The 18504-nt window shown below is 34.8% G+C and overlaps 1 protein-coding gene across 1 annotated transcript in view; it reads right to left on the reverse strand.

The window, feature by feature from the left end:
• Positions 1-14348: 14348 nt before the first annotated feature.
• Positions 14349-18504, reverse strand: part of LOC110372389 (catenin delta-2) — a 45072-nt gene continuing 40916 nt past the window's right edge. The window contains exon 20 of the mRNA XM_064041872.1: positions 14349-18140. Within this exon, the coding sequence (XP_063897942.1) occupies positions 18012-18140 (129 nt within the window). The 3' untranslated portion in view covers positions 14349-18011. The remainder of the gene's footprint in view (positions 18141-18504) is intronic.

Here is an 18504-nt window from a genome sequence, read left to right on the forward strand (position 1 = left end):
TCGTTAAGACTAATTACTCTTATATGAATTTAAAGTTACATCAGCTAGCTTCAGATATTAAATAATTAGCTATGTATAATAAATGCAAGAAGTCAAGGGACAACTTATATTATACTAAATATTTTCAGCTAAGATTATTTACTTTTCTTTTACAATTAGGTAAGTATCTTGGCAGAGGCAACATAGGTACCTAGGCACTTATAAAAAAGGTGTATTTATGTGCAAACTTATTTACTGTGCAAAAAAATATTATATAATGTACTCAAAAAAATCTTAATTCAAATAAACTTTATGTTTGTGGTCCCTTCAATAAAACGAGAGAACTGTAGCACAGTTTTTATTTCTAGGACTTATACTTCATGAATAAGGGCATTACATTTTATAGCTCATCTCGCGTCACAATAAAACTTGAAGGGTTTGTCTCTGGTTGCGCGTCCGATGTGAATACCATGGAGTATTAGCTCATGGAGTGTCTACTTTGGCGTTGATTTACAGTATTTGCGAGTGTGGATTTCACAGCAGCTTTTGCATATATGTTATTTCTTTACTTGTACCTACTTACATCTCACCGTGAACTTCTGAAAAATTATTGTTTCGCATTAAACAGTTTTGTTGCCGCTAATTGTCTATATTAGATCTATCTTATCTAGATTTACAACGTGCAACTAAATCAAGAAGTGTGTATCAAAAAAAAGAAGTGATAAATAAAAAGCGTAGAGTCCGCACCGCAAAATAAGTCCTTAGGATGCTACGCTCATCTATATGCTGTTACTTAGTACGTATTTTCACCAACAACATAAACGTTATTTTTCCTTAAAACAACTATCTGCTTTAAAAATTGAACGTCAAAAGTCGTAGTAAGCCGTTGTTTTAAGAAAACTGACGTTTATTTTGTCGGTGAACTTTGGCTTAAATAGTTCCAAAATTTCTTGTCGTCAGTAGTGTCACGAAGACGCACGAAGTGTTTTGGCACCGTCTTGTCTTGTTTGTCTAACGTTCGCACTCCATTGACACTCTCCTCTATGTTGTTGACCCACTTCCCTAAATTCCCGTTAAATTGTCGCCGCGAAACTACGAAACGTTTTCCGGTTGCAGTTTGTGATTTCAACCAGCAACCAGCAACCGGGCTTCCGGCGGCTTTGTGTGACCTATCTCGAAATGTTCATTGTTTTAGCTGCTGATTTCTTTCTGTTTTCCTATCTGTTTATTGGTAGATAGGTTGGCACATGCTTACTTTGATTGCAATATAAGGAGTGTTTTATGCGCTTCAAATGTGAAAGTATTTAAGTTTCCTCTTATTGATATTTGTTCATTTATTAAGGCTTACCACTTAAGATACATACAGACAATCTTTAACATATCAGAAACAACAGTTAGTGTATATACTCTTAAATTAAAGGCTCACCATTATTTTTAGACTGTTCAAGTAAAAAATTGAATTAAAAAGTTAAAGATTAAAAGCAATGAAAAAAGAAATAATGCACTATTATTTTATATACACTTTATATACCTTTTATACGTGTAGCTATACAATATAGATAATTCTTTTGCATTTTACACATTTAGTTCATAATTCCTGTCATTAGCGAGATCTAACTAGAATAACTAGGATGTTACAAAATCCACATCAATTCAAAAGCTTTGGTCCCAGTCGGGCGCCATTTCTAAAGTTGAGCGTTCCACATTCAAATTTAAAGTTTCCACCGACCCCTGCCGACTCGAGCGCGAACATCTTGTGTTCGAAATTTGAATTTTCGCGGGAAGATAGTTGCATAAGCTTGATTGTCACAAATTCTCTATGGTTGTGAAATTGTATTACGTACGACAATTTAGAAGTTACGTGAATTATTTGTAAAATCATGTTAAGAAGATTATAGCTAAATGTAAATAAATAGAAAAGGAAATTGGTGGATTTCATATGGGTTATGCTGAAAAAAGACTACTCCACGGTTTTGTGAAAAAATTAAGGCAGAGTTGATTGATAAAATTCTGATGATTTTTCTGTGATAGGTAAGTAGAGATAAAACTCGACACAATTTAACCATTCCTTGAATCGAATCCAGGGCCTCAAAATAAATTATGTTTTCTGTTTAAATAGTTAAAACATTAAAATTTTCATCGAGAAAATTCATTACCGGTACTTTGTATGCACGAAAGCAATTTATTTTGTAAGTCCCAATTCCAGGTTGAAATGTAGCCTCAGAAACTTGTTACACTCAGGTAGAAAACTTCAATTGTGTTTTTATGATAGTAATGTCGTTAAAATGCCTCCATTCCTCAGGAACTTGTTATACTAAAATCTAATAAAATAAAATATACTTTTGAGCGTAAAGGTACGCTTTCGAAGCGAGCTGCAAAATGCAAACTGCGCACGTGCAGCGATTGCATGAAATCGGTCATTAAGCGTGTGACTGCATGTGCTGCTATCGCTTCGATCAAAAATGATTTCATGTAAATATTTATGTACACTCGTATATATTTACCAGTAGATAGTTTTGAAAAACTACATTGTATGTAGGTACTATGTTAATAGATGATAAAGGAGCTATGTTACCACGCTACCGCCTTGGCAAATATCCTTTAATGATAGCTGTTTTGTGAATAAATAAATACTTTTTACTAGTCCCTGTCTACCAGTAGAGGCATGTGCGGTTTGCAGTTGCAATCGGCAGCTCGCTTCTAAAACATACCTTAAAGTGTAAGTACCATGGGAAAGTGGAAAGTTCGAGAGAATCTAAAATCTAATGATTTTGGAGAGCACTTTGGCGGCTAGACAGTATCTAATTGTTGTTTGACATGAAACACTAAGCTAATTATCTGTTTTACCGCATCAAATGTACGAACAAACGTATTCAAATGGCATCTAGCCACTTGAGTGAAAGGATTTAACCTAGGTAAATATTTTAGGAATTAGGTAAGTACATTTAAACAGCCTAATGTGTAGTAAATTAGAGCATCAGACCAAAAAGCCTTGCTAAATTAGAAATATGTACTAGCATCCTGTGGGAAAATGTTCCTATAAGTACAACAAAATATAGCTTATGTTACCTACTCGAGGATAGTACAGCTTTCTAACAGTGAAATATTTTTTAGCTGTTTATTAGTAAATAGATAGAGGATAGGAGAAATAACGGATAGCCAATATCTCGCTCTAAAAAAGTGTAGGTAGGTAGGTAATATTTAATTTGAACCAATTTCACTCTTAAGTTTTTTTTTAATCCACAATTTAATATCATCAATATAATACCTAACTTTAGAGTCTCATAATAAATCGCACAGATTAAGCAAAACAAACAAATTAAAACATAAAGTTAATCCTCAAAAGGCGCTATCTGACACGGATTATGGCGTTTGCCTCATTAAAATTATATAATAATTCACATAATACGGATAATTCGCAATTTTCGCGTCTTAAGCCGTCAATAATTTACACGTTTAGAAGAACGAACTGGAGACTAAACAGTCGGCCGACAGTTGGCCCGATGAATGGAAAAAAGTCTTTAAAACAAAAGATCTTTTACATGCCAAGTTAGGCAGAAAACATCTAGAACTTTTAACCTTTGTAAAAACTGGTACGGTAGACCGCACATCAGTGGTAACTGTCATGCACCTTAACTCAATAGTAATAAGTACGATTTTCCTATAAAACTATTACCACTGACCTGAAGTTGATTGTACCACCTAAGTATGTTCTATGCAAATAAATGTTTCTTTCATTCTTCCAAAAAGTTTTTAGTCTGTCTGATACCGGTCCAAAACCTGACCGTTGTTATGTGTGTACTACCATTCATTTCCATACTGATTTACGAGCCCGAAATAACTATCGGCCGACTAAAAGTTTGCAGTGTACTGGGTGCCTTTACAATAATAATGACACCCACGACGCTTCGTAAGATTATGATTGATTGCTTATAATAAACCTGTGATTATGTTAATCGATTAACTATTAATGTTCAGTGACCGAGTTACGAAATATTTCTTAAATGTTCTACTCGATAATGTTTTCCTGGGCTTTAACGTTATATATATTTAGACATATGTTTAGCTACTTTTATCCAGGTTCTAATTGGTCTGGATATCGGATTTCGCCATAATAAATAAGACGCAATACTCCATTCAAGTAGATATATCATATGGATTGCTCTGTATGGAACTTACCTAAGAAAACGAGCAAAAAATACTCATATCGGAATTATTCTAGACCCTACGAGGGCAAAGGCCTAAAAATGTTCGCAGATAAGACAGACCAACACAACCGGACGGACGGACAACACATAATTTAATTTACCATATTCTTCTAATAATAAAACCTACAGTTACTAATATTACGAGTAGAGTGGCCATGCGATAGGATTGTGAGAAACATTGCTTAACTTAACAGTATTAGGTACCTAAATGAAGTTCTTGTCAAACTTATTGTCGTCACGATAGGTACATTGCGCCAGTTGCTGAGCAGAAACCATTTTTATAACCAGATAAAAAGTAGGTAACGAGAAAGGATTTAGGTTATTTAGGGGGATTATTATTAAATATCATCATCATCATTGGCCACAGAGTATCTTGGTCAAATGATTGTGGCAGTGCTTGTCTATGCGATAATTAGTGCCGCAAGCACTTTCTTTTATTATCTGTACTAATATTATAAAGCTGAAGAGTTTGTTTGTTTGAACGCGCTAATCTCAGAAACTACTGGTCCGATTTGAAAATCTCTTTCAGTGTTAGATAGCCCATTTATCGAAGAAGGCTAGAGGATATATATTTTTATCCCGGAACGGGAAGTAGTTCCCACGGGATGCGGGTGAAACCGCTGGCAGAAGCTAGTTAAATATAAATATTCGTAGTTCGTTTTAATCAGTTCCTAATTTAAGAGAGTTAAATCCAAACTATTTCTGCTTAACAAGACTAGTGTAGATTATTCCTGTAACAAATCCCAACATTCCTAACGTCACAGTCACCCTACAGTACTTCGGAGGTCCACAGAGGTCCCTTATACGTCCGAGCGGCCATTCGAGGCCCGTTACCTTTGCAAATGCTTCCATTTACTTGAATATTATGGCCATTGCTGCGAACTACAATATTATTTTCGTACTACATAGCTGTGATTGCAATCAGGTGCGCAATAGGTACAAAGCGAAGGTATTTTATTTAATGTTACAAAGATTAAGTTTCATTTTTGTCGGGTAAATTGGTTTATTAATGAAGGAAATATTTGTTTTTTTTTTTTTTGTAGAACTTATTTATTCATGTAGGAATTATTTTTCGCACTCGGATAAAAAGTAGTAGTAGTACGTTAAACTGAACTGTAGGTCCCGGCTGTCATTGAACATCCTTGGCAGTCGTTACGGGTAGTCAGAAGCCACACCAGTCTAACCAAGGGGTATCGGGTTGCCCGGGTTCCTGGGTTGAGGAGGTCAGATAGGCAATCGCTCCTTGAAAATACTGGTACTCAGCTGCATCCAGTTAGACTGGAAGCCAACACACAACTTAGTTGGGAAAAGGTTCGGATGATGATGATTTATGTGGAAAAAAAATGTGATTGACTTCGCGACCGCGATTAGTTTGCCGAGTTTTCCAAGTTATATAAAAATGCAAATAAAAAGCACTAAGAAATATACTAGCTAGGTCAAAACAAAGACCGTTAAGATATTATGAAAGTTATACGTATGACGAGGGTGGCTTACAAAAATGATTTATTACGGAACCCCTATTTTCATAACTGTTATTTTACTTAGTAGTTTTCCTGAGTAAAATGCGTATAGTTTTCCATTTAATTTTCTCTTCACTAGGTCATATATAAAGTTCATCTAAATAGCTGCCAAGGTCTTTGGAGATCTAGCATAATGTTAAACTGCTTATTTGATATAAGTACATGTAGACAAAGAAATAAGTGACTACCTACATAATTTTTTTTAACTATTTGCCCACAACCTAAAGTAGGTAAGTACTGCAACTGATCTTCTCTTCAAAACTACTGTCCTTATACTTTCTTCCTTACCTACTAATTTATGTGTAAAGTATGTCATTCTGAAGTATATATGTCTGTGTCTCACCCCTTAAACGGCTAAGCACAGTTTGATAAATACATACATGGATAGTGGTTTTTGGAATACCGCATAATTTTAAGTGGACTGTATTTTTGGTTCTCCAATAGATAGAGGAATGAATGGACCTCGCTGGAGAAATTGCTGGCGTTACTGCAAACTCCGTTGAAGTCCCCGTTGAAACCCCGTGACCCTCAATATGAGTGAAAAAGACAAACTTACCTGGGAAACAGGGAAGTGGACAGGAAGGCAGTCTGCCGACGACGGGGCACTCGAATGCCGGCCGGCCAGCGGGACACTTTCTCCGCACTTGCTTCGTATTGTCTTTTCACGAGTCCGGGTGATCGAGGCACTAACAGACAGCACTTCTAGCGAGGCTTTTTATGGGTTTTTTGATATTTTTTTGCGCGAAGAACCGCGGGCGATACCAAATATTTGACTTCCCCAAAGAGAAGTGAAAACAAAAGCGAAACCCGTCATGGCAGGAAGAAATAAAAAAGAAAGAAATGAGGATATGACCATGAAGTCTGAATAAAAGTAGTCTTCAAAACTACTGTCCCTATACTTTCTTCCTTACCTACTAATGTTTATGTGTAAAGTATGTCATTCTGAAGTATATATGTCTGTGTCTCACCGCTTAAACGGCTAAGCACAGTTTGATAAATACATACATGGATAGTGGTTTTTGGAATACCGCATTATTTTAAGTGGACTGTATTTTTGGTTCTCCAATAGATAGATGAACGAGCGATGTAATCACCAAGAGATGAACGATACAACGCGGCACGGGAGCAGCACGAGCGTTTGCTTTCGGCGATACGTTTATTTCCAGCGGATTTGCAATGGTGCGTGCGCGCGTCACTCGCCAGGCGTGCATAAACTGGTAAAAAAGGGGGTAGTCGGAGATAACATCGCTTGTTTTAAATGTTGCCAAATGCGGAACTAATTAGATAATCAGTGGACTTTGTAGTTCGTCATAGGAAATAAAGATGGCGCTATTAGATAGACTAAGCCATTTTTTACCCACCAAAATAAAAAGATTTTTGAAAGGTCAAAACTTAAGGCATTTCATGGTAAATGATGATCTAAAATAAATGTAATGCAGATATGGTAAGCAAGATTACTTGTCTTACATAAAATCTACAACTTAAGTAAGTACCTGAATCTTAAACAAGTATCCGTCTATTCACAGGAATACACTTCTTAATACCTTAAAACATGCAGTTTTAAAAAGCTTGTAAACCTGAATACTTATAAAGTTACACCTCGGTGAGAGTACGTAAGCCTAGAGCTATAATTAAGGTATTTGTGTTAACCTACCCTATATTATGAAAGTGCTAAGAATGATGAAAACCTGAAAACTCTGTCATCATTTGGTTAGTTTCTTTATCTTGGCTAAACCTGAGTGGGAGGGTAATGAGAGCAGACGATTCTTCTTATGTTATGTATATGTATTGTCTTTATTTTATTTGATTTTTTCTATGCTCCTATCCTACTTTTGTGTTGTCTATACGTCATATTCTCTTCAACAAATGTATTGGATTCTTTCTACCACAGTCTTTCAACAGCTTAACTTTGATTGACCAAATCAAGCAGCCGTTACCCAAACTTTTCTTAAATAACTCCTCGAAACCTAAAACATAATAAACGTAAATGGGAAAAATAAATTTAACTAAAGTTAATTTCAAACAAAGCCATAAAGTTACCTTACAGAAAATTACCGAGTGAAAGGTGATTTCATTTTTCTTTCATGAAACTGTAACGTGCACTAAATTAAGACGTCGGTCGGCGTCACATAATGCGTCAATAAATCATTTTGTAGTTCAATCGCCTGTAAAATACTTTGTTTACACTGTACGGGATTTTTAATTAATTAATATAGGACAATAAAACATTCGATGAGCAGTCAACTTTGTTAATAAATATATATAAATAAATATGTATTATAAAGCAAATGAAAGTAACAAATAAAACAAGACTATAAGCACGGACTATATGTTTTATATTTTGGTCACATACTTATTGAAGCTAAATAATTAAAATTACTTGTCACTAAAGTATGAATCAATTAGTACGATTTTAATCAATTTATTGGCAAAGGCATATTTAATACTTAGGTACTTATTTATAGTGCTTACAAACTATTTATGTCGTAACTCGTTCTACATATCGGCTTAATCATCGCAATCGCGCTAAAGTTATGGCAAAATTATCTAACGCCTACAAGGCTGGTTAAATCCCTTCTTAATGTAGCCTTTTACATATCACGCTTAAAGGGCGATAAGCTACAATGATTTGAAGTCCTGAGATATTTTTTGTCATATAAAACACACTACCTACGTCATATTTGATTAGTGTAAGTATCGTTCAAAAAACTTGCCTTGTAAGTTATAGGACAACTTTAAGGGTGACTGAAGGAACACGAATGGGTTGTATTCATTTATTAGAAAGATTCGTGCACTGGCTACCAGTGAGGTAAAAACCTGTATAATACTAGCTATTTCCCTCGATTTTATCCATGTCTCAAGAGGATAAATTAGCTTTCGTCAGTAGATACCATATTCTTTTTCAGGTTCTACCTTGATTATCTGTGTATATACCTACCGACACAGTTCAGCAGTCTCTGCGTGACACCTCCAAAGACAGAGTTACTTTTGCATGAATAATATTAGATAGTAATACCACAGATTATATAATAGTTACTACATAGGTACGGCTCAGTTAAAGTCCTTAAAATTCCCCGTATCGTAGTCGTATCGTGCTTTATAAAAGGGCAATACACTGCAGTTACAGTAGAGGTGTAATTTTAACGTGTCTAATAGCCGACAAGGCCTCTATTACTAATAATGGCGCAGTGACCCGCAGATCTTGATCCAGCCGGGCGAAATAACTGTGTAACGTAAATACCGGGTTTGACTGTACTGTAGTACCTACCTACCTACTGTATGGATGATAAGGTTAGTGTATTTCTAGAATATTTGAGTGAACTAATCAAATCTCCTGTCAGATTTCATCATCATCCTCCGAACCTTTTTTGCAACTATGTTGGGGTCGGCTTCCAGTCTAACCGGATGTAGCTGAGATATCTTGTCAGATCCCCTGTGTATCAAAAAAATCGTGGAAAGGAGTTGCCACCGTTGTGTGTGATTGTTTGGTGCGTGCTTGTAAAATCCAAGGAAACAAAAATATGAAGTAGGTAACAAAGAACGCCAGTTTTCGAGAAAAACTCAGTCAATGGAAAATAATTGAATAATAAAAATTCTACTCTGTTAAATATTTCATGCCAACACCAATTGATGAGTACCTAATTCCGATACCTACCTAATTCCTTTATTTATTCATTAGGGTTAATTTAATCCAGTATCTACATATCTAAGTAAGCAGTTATCCAAAGATCAAATGGGTATGTAGTGTGAATAATTTATAACTGCAAGTAAACGGCACATTAAAATAAATCACACCTAACATTACAGGCCAAATATTCCGCTAGTCGGGTATTTCACAATCTAGATTAGGTACATTATAAACTTAATACCTGATACTTACATACAATCATAACTTAAGCTCTCAATATAGTTGCTAGACAACCAATTTAAACACTCTGGCACCTGCATACAAGTAAAAAATAATCAATAGGTACCTAACTTTAAACGGCTGAGCCCTGTATCTGACAGGACTTGGTCAACTTTATGGAAATCGTGTTTTTCATAACAGCAGCAGACAATAGTAGCTTATTTCATCCTAGAGCGTATCATCATCATCATTTCAGCCATAGGACGTCCACTGCTGAACATAGGCCTCCCCCTTAGATCTCCACAGATATCTGTTGGAGGCGACCTGCATCCAGCGTCTTCCGGCGACCTTTATAAATTCGTCTGTCCACTAGAGCGTATACATAGAAGATATTGTGTTATTTGTAAATACTTAGGCAGGTACACAACGAATAATTTGATTTTGATTTTAACGCGGGAAAGTTCCTCATAAAAATCGAACGTTTTGATCCTGATTCACAAATAGGGCAAGCTCAACTTGCAGAGCACCTTACCTAACTTTCAATACTAGATATAAACAGGGCCCTTTAGAATCTAAGGCATATGATTATAAAATTATACCCAACGCACGATCTAACAACACGTTTACCATGTTAAATGTACGTTTAGAAACTACACTGATCGTGAATCCGTTTTAATGAACTTAACTAGTAATTAGAACGGTAATCTTGTGTATTGAAGTGATTTAAGGGTAAAGTAATGCGTTTACGTATAAATTAGCTGTCGCAACCCGTGAGGGATTCATGCCGGTTGAATATGTTAATGTATGCTGTCGTTTGCTTTAGTTACAAATATATTTACGGTAATAAATAAATTAGGTGCTTAGTTACATGTTAGGTATTGGTTGCGATTCCGTCCTGTGAAAGTAAATTTTGTAGATATTCATTTTTATTTGATTTGTAAATCATAATTGCTTCTTTAGGTAGCTACTGAATAATATGTTACGAAAAAAGGTTCATCTGACCCGTGAGTGACATTTACCTACTTCCTCCTAAGCACTCCAGTTCTTTATGCCAAGAAATTTTCATTGACCGTTTACTGAAAATTGCGAGGTTAAAATACCATAGGTTTTATAGGTACTGTTGATACAAGTCAAGCCCAATCATTAATTCATTTAGCGATAAACTGAGTGTCTAAATACCTATATAATCGAAAGTTATACCTATAGGTATGTTAAGATTTGTGTTCATGAGCTTGCTTGATCACGTTATGGGACTTATGAGGAATCCTCGCATAAGTGGGATTTAAATATTTTTTTCTTTCAACCAAAAATTTCGTTATCTCATTTTACTCAGTACATTATTAGACCTTATTTTAATAACTACCTAAATATCTTCGGATCATCCTGATATTCTAGATATCTGAACTCGCGAAAATCAAGTTAAATACTTACCAATTACGATAACGAAATAACTCGCATATAATTATAAACATTTTGTACGAGTACTTAATCGCAATCAGCCCCGGATCTTCAATTTTTTTTAGACGGGGCAATAACTGAAAAATGCCGCCCCTCTACCTACTTATGTTTATTTTCACCAACGAAAGTCACTTTTTTGGTAGGTAAAGGATTTAAAAAAATGTGTTCAAATCATTGTAGGCTCAAACTGTAGGCCAAGTTATGAAAGTCGAGACAGATTAATGTACACAAAAAGTTAATAAGTTTTAAAAAGCGTTGTAAAGTAACAAGCAGTCGGAAGCGCAATTTTTTTTTGTTTTTGAGGACTCCATAAATATATATTCTTTTGCTACATTTGACTTATAAAAGGTAAGACAATGTGGATTTGATTTACGAAGCTAACAAGGGAATGTCTGCATAACATTGCGCGAGCGAAGCGAGCGCGAAATTTTTTGAGCCTATGACACAAAATTACCTGATCAAGTACATTGTCAAGTAACGAATTTTTTTAAGATATTTGTTTGAAGACTTACAAATTAAACTGGGAATTATGTACAAATAAAAATAAACCGCGATTAGAGCGAATGCCATTTGTGTTCATTGATTCGGTGCGTCAATAAAATAATAAACCATCAGAAAAATAGCACGCACATTGTCATTTAGCCTCGAGCGTAGGGAGCGAGAATTTTTTCATTTAGTTGGAGGATGTTAAAAGTGAAAAATAATCTAAATGATCAATTAAACAAAGCGAAGGCAACTTTTTTAGAAACTTTTCTTGTCAGTATCGTGATACGATGGAACTTCCTTATCAAACGGGTGTAATTTCATCGAAATTTCCTGGAGATGGGGCGTCCCGAGGCGCCCGGGTTATTCGCACAGTGTGCCGGTTTTAAGTCTGCTAGCGCGCTGGGCGAGATATGCATGTAGTCGTCGATTGCGCGAGCGAAGCGAGCGCGAATTTTTTTTATTGTTACCAAGTGAAAGCAAAAATTACGTAAAATGTAACCCAATCGTACATAAGTTATTGCTTGTTGGTGAATGCAAAAACATGGGGATATGGCTTCTGATTGCGCGAGCGAAGCGAGCGCAAAATTTTTTGTTATATTTTAGAACTCAAAACAAAATTACTTAAAATGTAGCCCAAACGTACATAACTCTTTGTTGGTGTTGGCGCCTATAAATTTTGGGACTTAAAGTAGTACGGAAACTAGAAGTTACTTTCTTATTAATAAAAAAACTTAAAAACGACCCTACCTTTTTACCTTTTTGAAAAATAAAAACAACTGTAAAGTGAAGCAAGCCCGAAAATTTTTGAGTTTTGGATCACTAAAAGTCCTAAACATATAATTAATAAAACGATACTATGAAGTGAAGAAGCCGCGAGCGAAGCGAGCGCGAAAATGTTTGAGTTTTGGGACATAAAAGTAGTGTTTGTTCCAGAATTTCTCATATTTAACGCGGAATTTAACACAAATTCGCTTCGGCGCCCCTGAGCCCGCGGCGCCCGTGTTATTCGCACACCCTGCACCATAGGTTAAGACAGCCCTGATGCTATCCATACATTTGGATACAGTTCTTATAAGTTGCGATCTTTGATGAATGTAGGATTTAAAGTCAGGCAGCCGCCTGATTTTGCCGCCCCCTGACTTTGCCGCCCGGGGCATGGGCCCCGGCTTGCCCCCCCCTAGATCCGGGGCTGATCGCAATTCAGAATTATTGCTTACTTCATTAATAACACGGTAAATTATAAGTTCCTATCTCTCATTCCGCGATATCTTGAAAACCAATCACGTGAATGATTTGTATCTCATTAATCTAAGAACAGGTACATATAATAGAGTGGGTTGTATGATTAATTTTATGCTTCTAACCTTTAAGTTAATTAAAGTTATTTATTAATGGAAATTGATTTAAATTAGCTGTTTTGAAACCGCCGAGTTTTAGGCGGCGTTTGTGTTGTAGCGAGAGAGAAATCAAAACAGTAGCTAGGTATATAAAGAATTATATCAGTGTTCCCGTAAAATAATGTTATTTTTATTCTGTGTATGACTGAAAGCACTATTAATTCTATTCAACAGTGAAGGTTTGAAGCTGACCAATGACCTGACGATGAAAACCAGAGGGTCGAATTTCCCACACCTTGTGACACACATATCCGACTGTCGTAGGATCTCTTTTTTTTTCGTAGTTCGCACTGTCCCACTGCTGGGCCTTTCTCTGGCTCCCTATTTTGTCACCACTCCTCTCGATTGCCTCTGCTCTTACTATGGGTACTAATTTTCTGCAAAAATGCTTATCCGGGCTCGCATTAACCGTGGTTCTTAAATGTATTCTACGGTAAGAGGTGCTACCAGGAAATAGAAATAAAACTCATAAAATTATTTAAATGTATGTAAGTGTATTAGCAACATTGGTACATGAGATTATTGAATAATACTGTTGTGGAATACCGTGACACCGCGATCTCCGCAGAACACCCACATTATTAACAATTAGTGTTTATTAAATACATTAAGTAAAAAAAGACTTTTTTTATTACTTTATCACCAATAACCGTGCACGCACCTAAAATGCAACTTACGATAATTCATTACAATTTCGTTTATGCGTCTATCACACCTATAAATTCAATTCAATAACTGGTTTTTTTTTCAATACGTTAATGTTACTACTGATAAATATAAAACGTGAGCATTCATACAGGTAGGAGACTTCTCTTAACAATATCAAAAGCCTTCACTTCCTGTCTGGCCGTCCATAGACAATAGGAATTTGCTATTCATGAATTAGAACTAAAATAATTTTAGTAAAAGTAATTATTACGATTCGTGAACAGCCCGCTTTAGTCTTCAAGGACCAACCAGACGAAGTTTAACTTTTTATTAAAATCCACTTCGTAACTGTAATTCGTCGGTTTCAAACAAAATATATTTCGACAGAATCATTAAAAATAACAGTTGAAAAAAATATTTTCACTACATTTATTTGCTACCTGACCTAGTTACCCAGTTATGTTCACTCGGTAAAAATATTCTAATTTAACTAGAAAATTGTGAGTTAACTACAGTGATAACAAAACAAAGATGGAAGCCATGGCTGAAAACTATACGCTAACAGCTGTAAATCCTGTTGTAAATGTTTACAAAATGTTTTAATTCCGTTACAAAGTCTCGTACAGTGATACACAAATCCATACTCTACGCGCTTAGCAATAAAGTCCATCTTAATAAACAGAGTCTACTTGTAACAATATGATGTGCAACGCAATCTGACGCACTCCATAGGCCATAACATTTGAATAACTACAAAAATAAAAATAAAGGAAAATAAGGAAACAAAAAAGAAAACCAAAAAAAATAAAAAAATCATTCATTTAATTCTCTTTGATAATATAATTTGTTTAATGATAAGGTATCTTTATGTAAGAGAATAATGCTCTATTAAACTACATACAACGGACATAAGACAAACTATCATTATATTTAACTACTAAACTGTCGCAACGACAAACGCAGACGATCTCGTTAAATATTAATTATTTTTCTCAATATAAAATTTTAAATAAAATATAAATAATCGAGTATTACTGTTCCAACAACTATAACCTATGGTTGACCATAGACGTTAATATACTTTACTTGTGGTTTAACACTAAGACTCGCCGTTTGCTGACTCGTGGCGTCATCAACTCATCAGTTGTCAATTTATAATGTGTTTATGTGACGTCACTGTTCAAGGCTGTATTGATGCGTTGCCGACGTCACGGGCTCAGCAAACATAAGCGCTAAGACGCCCGACATAATGGTGAAACTATACGTCTTAAAAATAAAATTTGGAAACATCTAGAGATCTTTTTCTGTGAAGTGGAAGTACATAAACGATACAAGACAGCTCATACAGTAAAATCCATACAACTATACAAAGCCTAATTAAGGATGATTCCTGTAAAATTTAATATAGACATTAATATTAATAGATATATAATATAAACAATATATCTAATAATGCCTACAATTTACTAATTTGCCGTCTAAAGACACGATAAATAAAATTATAAAATGTTGCGTAAATAATATACTTACATCTAGTCAAACTCGAACACAATCAAAGTAAGCTTTTTATGCGGAAATTACATTAAAAATGTTCGCTTCATAGAAGCGACGACGCCGTGGCAAGCATATTGTAATGAAAACATTCTTGTACATTTGCTTACATTTTATAATAAAAAATATCATACAAAAACTTACATACGTAACGTGGGTACTTAAAACATTCTAATGCACTGGGTGAGGTTAGTTTTGTACCAGGTTAGTCAGTCAACATTATCCTGCCGCGGACGTATCAAAATGCATTATTGTGCATAAAATATATTCCCAAAAAAACATTTAGCTTTCTCACAAAACCCTTATTTATTATACCTACAAAATATATAATCTTACAAGGTAATGTAAAATAAATAGTTACACTAACGATTAAAATCAAAAACGGAGGGAAACGAACCGAAATATTAATGTTTTAAAGCTGTCGTCGTTCACAATTTTCGTGGTCATGGGTATATTCGCTTAGACCGTGAGCTGTCACGCGATAACTGCCATAAGTACTATAGGAATAAAGTCTATAATTACATAAATATTTTCTTGGTATTGGTTTGCAAATTACGAGGGTATTTAATAGCGGTCCCCTTTATATAACTGTCATGCTTAAAGGAATGCAACGTAATTATTATCTACAAATGATTGTAACTTTGTAATCAGTAAAACTGTTGTATATTTGTGAACTGAGAGTGACATCTATGAAGACACTTCGAGCCTATCTTATAACGAAATAGTGAAATACTTCTGAAGAGTAGTAGCGATTTATCGATATCGATTAAATTTACTGTGCTGCCAGATACATATACACCTATCGGTCTAGACTGAAATATAAACATTTACAACACCAGACCAAAATCATCGATAAATCCTTTCACAACACTACTTTTCACTCCTATTAACTGGAACCACACATGTGTCAGTATTTTCGCTAATATGTCCATAACAAAGATGTCACTTTTAGCCCATTGCACAATAATTAAAAAACATATACAAATAAAACGCGAACGCCCCAAGAATACGCATCTTAACGCTATATATAAGACGGATATTACTTACCATAGAGGACAATAGACGTCTATATTACATTACCGTAGGTTTGGAATGGATACAAAATATTACAAAACTTCTATAATTATCATTAAATACTATAAGACCTTACTGCGAAACCTTTAATTAGAAAAATTACAGATTCCGAGCGTATCTAAACTAATCCTCATAAATAATAACAATTATGTTCAAATCCCGAATATTTGAAATGTATCAATGTAAAACGTTGGTGACGTCTTTAGGTATAAATGGTTATATTAGTATAGATCATGTTTGATTTGTTTTGTTGTTCAATTTCATGTTTCGAATACTCGGTTGTAAGCTGCCACAATCGATTTTAAGACCGAGGAAAATAAATCGAGTGATTGATAATTTTTCTATCAGTAAAACTACATTTTCTAGTTTTTTCTAGTAGGAGAGTGTAACCCGGTCATTTTAATTCCAGAATATTCTACAAAATCACCAAATGTATTGTTCAACAAAACAAATCGGTTCCAATGACGGTGAGCCTCAACTTTTAAATAGAAAATACACAACACACCTACAGAAAAACCCTTTTAAGATTTATATTATTATAAATACAGAAATGGCACGACTATTTACATAGGGAATTGACATGATATCTTTACAAATCATAATGGCAATAATATAATTGTATAAAACGTACATCCGAATGCGATGATTAAACTTTAGGCCTCAAGGCTAATTAATGTTTAATGTACAGTCAATCACAACAAGTTTGGAGAAGGAAGAATCGAAAAAAGATAACTGTAATATGCTTCACAATAATCAACTTGGTATTACAGTTTTCTTCTTACATGTACTTGGCAGTCAATTTACAGGCAGTAAAGTGTATAAAGACTACTTTTTTCATATCAATTTATAGTAGAAGTTGGATCTATATGCCACTTACTCCGTCAAGTCTGAAGTAATTTAAAAATGTTGAAAACGAATCATGTGTGACTTGATTTTGTCGATGACTGTACAAAATGAACGTAGAAACAGCGTATACCACATCAAACGAGCGACCACTACATTTAAATGATTATTTAACATAAATGCTTGTGCATGTTACCTCTCATACCATAATAAATACAAAAATTCAGTACTCTATTGACACCGTGAGAATTTCACGTATAAAAAAATCTGATATTATAAAAAACAACTTTCTTGTCACAACAACGATAATACTGTTCTTATTCCTTAAATACAAAAACGTTACACAACCAAAACTTGCCAGCGTAAAAAAATAATAATATTGCCATGTGAAAATTCTCACGACGTCAATCTACCTAAGCACAGTAGACAGATAAGATATACAAAATCATTATGTTTAAGACTTTGTGCTGTGTTCACACTCGTTTTTAGTACACAAGTACATATCTTCAAGGTATTCTTATAATATCCTTTCGTCATTTTCAAGTGTGAACGCAGCACAGAAATCTTGATCCTTGATTTCATTGATTGAAACTTTTCTATCAATTTTATTTTCTCTTGGCGATTAAAATTAATGTAATACTGATTTTGTACTGCTGTCCTTTTCTATCACACTTTGGCTCAAAATATTGTAATCACAGAACTTTGTAATCCCATTTTGTTAGTTCTTGACTACAATATCAACAAAACGAATTCAAGGTTTTATTAAATATAAATACTCAAAAATCAGTATGAGACTGACTACATTACACCCATTTATATTTAATTAATGCCACTGTGTTTCAGCCATTCTTTACCTTCTTTGAAACCAAATAATTTTAACCGACTTCAAAAAAAGAGAGGTTCTCACTTCAATTATTTTTTTATAGTAAAGTTACGATAAAAAAGGGACAGCATACCACCAGTAAAACGTTAAAATTCACCGTGACATCGCGCCGTCTGGCTAACGACTGCTAGGAGGCATGGGCATCTGCGCTTGCACACCTTGGAGGTTCATCGGCCTCCCGTTCGGGTTGCCCATGCCGAGACCGTCGTGGTAGTTGTTCACCTCCATCGCTGGTATATCATCGTTCTGTGGACATTTATAAGAAATTTAGAACACTCTATTTAAGAAGATATAGGACTAGTATTGTAACTGGTTGTCCATTTCACAAGTCATGTATGGCGTTAATGCTACCGTAGTATATCTGAGTTGCTACCAGTAACACACTGATAATGTTATCTCAATATCAAGTTAACATATACACTTTGAAAATAAACACTTAAGCAAATAAAACGTCATTGTGTCGTGGGGCGAACCTAAGAATATTTTTACATTAGCAAACCTATTGTGACAAAAAAGGTGATATGTAGTTACATGATATTAATTTTGTCAGTGCATTAAAGCTTGTATTAAATTTTGAAACAAACTGCAATGTGCAACAGACACAAAAACG

This window comes from Helicoverpa armigera, chromosome 26 (assembly GCF_030705265.1).
Source record: "Helicoverpa armigera isolate CAAS_96S chromosome 26, ASM3070526v1, whole genome shotgun sequence".
Lineage (NCBI taxonomy): Eukaryota > Metazoa > Arthropoda > Insecta > Lepidoptera > Noctuidae > Helicoverpa > Helicoverpa armigera.